Genomic DNA, 7,291 nt, shown 5'->3' with positions numbered 1-7,291 from the left:
TATTTTTAATCAATTTATTTTATTTTTATCTAGACAAAATACGAGGGGGGGGGGGGGGGGGTGGCCACCGGAAACTTTTTTTAAATGTTTCACTGAATTCTACTGATTCACTTGAAAAATAAATGTTTATCCTGGCCTCCCAAAAAATTCTTCTTTTTTGACATAGCGACTGATGCCATCCAGATGGTTGTTGGCACCGTAGGCCAGTGGTGCTCAACCTGGGGGTCGGGGGACGCCAAGGGGGTCGCAAAAACATATACAAATACGGACCGTGTTTATCATTTCCTTGGTGTGTAGAAGACTGTAATCTTGTGAAATAAAGCCTAAAAGCCCTCCTCCTATCATGATGAATCAAGGCAAAGCGGGGGTTCACTATTCTGCCGGTCTGGCTCGACTAGGCCGGGGGGTCGCGAACAGGCACTCACTTCTGTTTCTAGGGGTTACGGTTAAAGGTTTTTTTACGAGCCAAAGTGGCTGAGAACAACTGCCCTAGGTCGCTGCCTAGATGCCCCTGTAGTCCTCCCCACCCGACGGCCCTCACCGAACCAGCTGAAAAGGTATCAAGTGAAATAAACGGAACGAGATGTGATTGAGAGAGTGTTGCTGGCCGAGGGCGTTCCCCCGAGTGCGGAACAGGAAGAGCTCCAGTCGCTCCGGTGATGAGTCACAGAGAACCAGGCGAAGGGCCAGGCAGGCAGGCAGGCAGACCAGAGAGAGGCACCCAGGAGGGAGAGCAGGGGACCTGGGTCCAATCTCTCTCTCTCTCTCTCTCTCTGCCTCTCTCTCTCTCTCTCTCTCTATCTCTCTTTCTCTCTCTCTCTCTCCCTCTCTCACTCTCTCCTCTGGCATCTGCCTCTCTCTCTCTCTCTCTCTCTCTCCTCTCTCCTCTCTCTCTCTCTCTCTTCTCTCTCTCTCTCTCTCTCTCTCTCTCACTCTCTCCTCTGCATCTGCCTCTCTCTCTCTCTCTCTCTCTCTCTCTCTCTCTCTCTCTCTCTCTTCTCTCTCTCTCTCTCTCTCTCTCTCTCTCTCACTCTCTCCTCTGCATCTGCCTCTCTCTCTCTCTCCTCTCTCTCTCTCTCTCTCTCTCCCTCTCTCCTCTGCATCTGCCTCTCTCTCTCTCTCTCTCTCACTCTCTCCTCTGCATCTGCCTCTCTCTCTCTCCCTCTCTCTCTCTCTCTCTATCCTCTCCTCTCATCTCTCCTCTCTCTCTCTCACTCCTCCTCTGCATCTGCCTCTCTCTCTCTCTCTCATCCTCTGCTCCTCCTCTCTCTCTATATCTCTCCTCTGCCTCTTCTCTCTCCTCTCTCTCCTCTCTCTCTCATCTCTCTCCTCTCGCTCTCTCTCTTCTCTCTCATCTCTCTCTCATCTCATCTCTCTCTCTCTCTCTCCTCTCTCTCTCCTCTGCATCTGCCCTCTCTCTCTCCTCTGCTCCTCTCTCTCCTATATCTCTCCTCTGCCTCTCTCTCTCTCTCTCTCTCTCTCTCTCTGCCTGGGTCTTAAGACACACGGTATGATGATAGTGAAACACAAGCAGCTGTACTTTATACGATAAGTCATACACACAAACAGGCACACGCACACGCACACACGTCACACACACACACACACACACACACACACACACACACACACACACGCAAACCACTGTCACACCCCTTATCGTAAGCACAGAAGGTTACTGTTCGGAGTCATAATACATGACAGATGTAATGAACGCGTTACCCCATGTAGCCTGAATCACGGGAGTCTCCTAGAAGATCGCGCCAGTTGTTGCTTCTTAGTGGTAATCGTCAGATATGATTCAATATGATTCAATTCCAAAGGGTCTGGGTGAGCTTCCTCTCACTGTCTACTATTGTCTTGTTTTAATTTCTTCATGATGTGTAGAGGAGTAGAGGGAGAGAGAGAGTGTGTGTGCGTGCGTGGCGTGTGTGTGTGTGTGTGTGTGTGTGTGTTGTGTGTGTGTGTGTGTGTGTGTGTGATGTGTGTGTTGCGTGTGTGTGTGTGTGTTTAACTGTGCTGTGCATGTGTGTGTGTGTAGGTGTGTGTGTGTTTAACTGTGCTGTGTGTGTGTGTGTGTGTGTGTGTGTGTGTGTGTGTGTGTGTGTGTGTGTGTGTGTGTGTGTGTGTGTGTGTGTGTGTGTGTGTGTGTGTGTGTGTGTGTGTACACACTAACCTGGTGGCCACAGCCTCTCCATGGAAATGACGGCTCTTGAAGACCAGTGCGAAGGCCCCCTCCTGTGATAAAAAGGAAACAGGGTCAGTTTACATTTTGCCGCGTCAAAAGCATTTTACAGATTCAAAACACAATAAACGATGATGGATGACGGTGTGGAATCCTGAGGACGAGGAGGAGGATGTGCTACCAGGAAGTAGGGATGTCCGATATTGGCATTAAAATGTAATATCGGAAATGATCGGTATCGGTTTTCAAAAAATATATATATATGTTTTTACATTTATTTAACCTTTATTTACCCAGGCAAGCAAGTAAGAACAAATTCTTATTTTATGTATTGTCAAAAGTATGCATAATGTTGTGTTAATTCCATGACAAGAGATATGTAATGTTAATTACCTGAAATTATTCAGTTTTTTTGGGGGGGGGGGGAAACCCCGCATATATCGGTATCGATCAGAAATTAAGAGTTGGACAATATCGATATATCGGATATCGGTAAAAAAGCCAATATCGAACATCCCTACCAGGAAGTAGTCACATGGAAACACAGCGATCAGGGCGGATTCTCAAAGTGCCGTGCCTGTGAGTGGCCCCTAGGGGCAGAGTGGCTAACCGTGAGAGTGAGTGAGTGATGTGAGTGAGTGAGTGAGTGAGTGAGTGAGTGAGTGAGTGAGTGAGTGAGTGAGTGAGTGAGTGGTGAGGTGAGTGAGTGAGTGAGTGAGGAGTGAGTGAGGGAGTGAGTGAGGGAGTGAGGGAGGAGAGAATGTAGCCAGTCACAGCTCCGTGGTGGACAGTAACCAGTGGTGAATAAATACACTTCCTTTAAGTAAAACTAGAAATACCCAGATGATATAGCACTAATGACCAAGATAATACAAAAGTAAAAGATTCAAAATTCTACTTAAGTAAAAGTATTTGATATTGAAAGTACTTAAGTGTGAAAAGTAACTGCACATTCTACATGACGTGTGTGTATGCCAGTGCTTGGGAGTGTTCAACCATCGAACCATTGATCTCTATGTTATGTTAAAGTGGTATGTGGTCCAGTTATGCTGCTCTGATTACATCCTCTTGGGGTTGGCAGGCTTCACATTTGAAAGTACACAATCTTCACACATTTTTTGCCATGTTTTCTATGCTAAATCTTTTTCTAGTAACTAGTAACTAGTAACTGGTGGGGCTCAGGTGAATGCAGTTGAGTAAAACTACAAAGTTCCCTAAAATGAAGTACCTCGACATTTTACTTAAGTAGAGTGCTTGAGTACAAATACTTTTTTACTCTCCACCACTGACAGTAACACAGCTCCACAGAAACATTGCAACACCCCCACACCCCCCACCCCCGCCTTGCTTTGGATACAAGCGCTCCCTCTGTGGACTCTCCCGTTCGGGGTGGAGGTGGTGGGGGGGGTGGCGGTGCTCGTGGTGGGGGGGTGGGGGGGGGGGGGGGGGGAGTAGTGGGGGGGTTGTTTTGGGTGTCAGAGGAGGGGCTTGGTTAAGCAGAAATAACCCTAGGCTAGGAACAGACGAAAAGAGAGAAAGGGGGAGAGAAAAAGAGAGGGAGACGGAGGGAGAGAGAGAAAAAGAGGGAGATAGAGAGGGAGAGAGAGAGATAGAGGGAGAGAGAGAAAAAGAGGGATAGAGAGATAGAGGGAGAGAGATAGAGGGAGGGAGGGAGGGAGATAGAGAGCGGGAGGGATAGAGAGGGAGATAGAGATAGAGGGAGAGAGAAAGATAGGGAGAAAGAGAGAGAGGGAGAGAGGAGAGAGAGAGAGAGAGAGAGGAGAGATAGAGGAAAGAGAGAGGGAGAGAAAGGGGAGAGAAAAAGAGAGGGAGGGAGAGAGAGAGAAGGAGGCAAAGAGGGAGGGCTGCTGGTGGTGAGGGGGTGTTCTCGAGGCGTATGGAGTCTGACTGCCTGGTTCTTATTAAGTCCAAACCCCCCAGAAAAAAAAAGCTGCTTTTGCTTTATCTTCTCTTCCCAGAAGGAGAGAGAGAGAGGATTTTGGGCCCAGAGTACCAAGTCGACTCCGACTAGTGTACTACCCAAGGCTCTGGTAGTACTACTCCAGGCTCTGGTAGTATTCGAGGCTCTAGTAGTACCCAAGGCTCTGGTAGTACCCAAGGCTCTGGTAGTACCCAAGGCTCTGGTAGTACTACTCCAGGCTCTAGTAGTACCCAAGGCTCTGGTAGTACCCAAGGCTCTGGTAGTACTACTCCAGGCTCTAGTAGTACCCAAGGCTCTGGTAGTACTACTCCAGGCTCCGGTAGTACGGCGCTCAGAAACACCGGCAGAGCGGCGCGGAGATGCCGGGTGAAGAAACAGAAGGAGCGAGTGAAAGAAGAAACAGAAGGAGCGAGTGAAACGACAGTATGTATCTATATATATATATATATATCTGCCGCGGCTCATCTCAGCCGACAAATCAAATCCGACCAACAAATCAGATTTTAAACGCCGATGATGTTGTCGTCGGGGAGGTTGCCATGGAGGAGCCTGTCGCCGGCGATGAAGTAATGCTTTTAATGGGACGGAAAGTGAAGTGTAACGCCATACGGCGCATGACGGGGGCCCCATGGTGAGACGGGGGGGGGGGGGGGGGGGGGGGGGGGGATGGCTCGCACACGAGGGCCAATCGGACTCGGTGACCTCTCCCCATCTCATCTGAAGACGCTGAGCTACAAGATGATTTCCCCATGACTACGGATGTCAAGAGGTAATCCAGGAACAGTTATTTTTTATTTTTTTGGAGAAAGAGAGGGGGGTAGGGGTGAATGCTCACACTCCCCCACATTCCCACCTTTTACTGCTGGGCAGGAGCAGTAAAATAATCACGGGTTCTTCTACCTCTAATGGCTTTGAGCTCTCTGCCAGAGAACACGGGGGTTTTATCCGAGCTCTTGTTACATTACACCACGACCGGCAGCCAGAGCATGTTATCGCCCAGTGTGTTAATGCACGTCGTGCGTAGGGTGTTTTCACGGCACTGTTAACCCCTCTAACCCATGGCAACTGACAAGCGGTGTTGTCTTTTGTGCATATGCGTAGCTTTAGGTCCCCCTTGATATTGAGGCTACGTTTAGACGAGCGTTTTGTGAACAGAAACCGCAAAGTCGTTTTGCGGTTTCACTTTTAATTTTACGTTTAGACTAGCGTTTTGGGGTGGAATTCTCCGTGCAGACGACGCTGTAACGACGGAGCCTCGCTGTCACACGATTGGCGCATATGTCACATGACGTGCTGTGAAGACCCGCCCTACTCTGCCTCTGATTCGCAGACTGTGGATGGGGAATGTGATTGGACCAAAGCAGAGTCACTCACAGACAGTGGGTCCACTCACGCCGCGGGACAGATTCTTGTGTATTTAACTCTTTCACTGCCACACGACAGCCGGTTGTGTGATAGTAAAGGGTTAACCTTCTGTCGTGTGGCAGTGAAAGGGTTAAAAGTACTGCCAATGTAGCCTTCAGGTGATCTCCGTTGATAATAGTCAGACATACTTGCTTTGTTTACGTCTCGGCTACTGGCGCATACCTGCTACCTGTGACGTAAGCAGTACGCGCGACCAGAGCCGTGACAACCCTTTCGTCATCGTTTTAACAGATTTATACGGTTTTGACAGTTTAGACGAGAGCGCAAAGCTTTTGCGTTTCTAGGAATTCCACCCTGGAAGGTAGTCTCACTTTTTTGCGGTTTCACCCCGTAAAAACGCCGTTTCCGTATAAACGAAAGGCACATCCGAAAAAATATTTTTGTGGATTCACCTGCTAGCGTTTCCGTCTAAACGGGGCCTGAGAAGAGGTCGATTTGTTCCCGCTAAAAATATATAGCTAATACGAAAGACAACCCCCTCCAAATTTGTTTTCAAATAAAAACACATTTATACATCCTTCTTACCTGTAACTATATACTAACCAACCATTTCAGACACCCGTACAGCTAGCCTTGAGCAAGGTAATGCAGCCAGTGTAGTACGTAATGTAGGTAGCTAGCTAGCTTGTTTACGTGTTGAATGTGCAGAAACAATACAGGAGAATACATATTTAAAAGCAATACAGAACGCCTGAGAGCCTCACTGCTATAATATATTCCATTATATTTGTGTCAGCGGGTGCCTGAACGTTGTCTTGTCCTTTACACAAATGAAGACATTTCCACCATAAACTGATGCTGAAAGGGCAATAAATGGTGCATAAAAGTACACCAGAATGCTGAAACGGGAGAACCCCCAGACCACCAACTTAACCCTTTCACACTGCTGCACTACCAAACGGTTAACCCTTTCACTGCGACAATACACAGACGGTTAACCCTCTCACTGCCACACAACAGCCGGTTAACCCTTTCACTGCCACACGACAGAAGGTTAACCCTTTACTATCACACAACAAGTGTCCCCCGCAATGTTGAAACCAAATCTATGCCCTAGCTTGTGTGTGTGTGTGTGCGTGTGTGTGTGCGTGTGTGTGTGCGCGCGCGTGTGTGTGTGTGTGTTACGTACCAGCTGCTGAATAACCCTCTCCACCAACGCGGAGAAAGACAACGTGTCGTTCTCCCTGTTGTCGTAGATGTACTTCATGAGCTTGGGGATGACCTCGGTGTCCGTCTCCGACTCGAACTCATAACCCTTGGATTTCTACAGAGGATCAATCAATCAATCAATCGGTCAACCAATCAAATGTATTTGTATAGCACATTTAGACATGACACTTGTCAACCAAAGTGCTTCACAGTAAGTCCGAGTCGCATAGCAAAGAAAGTGCTCCTAAAGGAAATTGTTTGTAATTAGTTTCACCCAGCTGACAGAAACTGGAGGTGTGGCCTTTGTGCATGTAGTTAAGTGGGCACTTGTGACAGTTTTTCTGCTTAAATACCAGCTTTTTCTCTGTTGGATTCATTCTGAGGACAACAGCAGAGAGGGTAGGCTCTTTTAACTGAATACTGTGTACATCATTTTGAAGTGTGTGACTAAATTGTGTTGTGGAAATTGTTTGTAATTAGTTTCACCCAGCTGACAGAAACTGGAGGTGTGGCCTTTTGCTGCAGGTGTCACTCATCAGTAATTAGTGATAGTGATTTAAAGACTTGCTGGCATAGCGTCAGCGAAGCGT

The 7,291-nt window shown here is 47.9% G+C and overlaps 1 protein-coding gene across 1 annotated transcript in view; it reads right to left on the bottom strand.

The window, feature by feature from the left end:
• LOC311242895 (glutamine--fructose-6-phosphate aminotransferase [isomerizing] 2-like) overlaps nucleotides 1-7,291 on the bottom strand; it is a 139,926-nt gene that overhangs the window by 20,764 nt on the left and 111,871 nt on the right. The window contains 2 exon segments of the mRNA XM_084331958.1: nucleotides 2,177-2,238; nucleotides 6,682-6,816. Coding sequence (XP_084188084.1) covers nucleotides 2,177-2,238; nucleotides 6,682-6,816 — 197 coding nt within the window.

Source organism: Notolepis coatsorum (genome assembly GCF_963971535.1).
Source record: "Notolepis coatsorum genome assembly, chromosome: 16".
Taxonomy (NCBI): Eukaryota; Metazoa; Chordata; class Actinopteri; order Aulopiformes; family Paralepididae; genus Notolepis; species Notolepis coatsorum.
The sequence above is the reverse complement of the archived record's forward strand: the minus strand, read 5'-3'. Positions and strand labels throughout refer to the sequence as shown.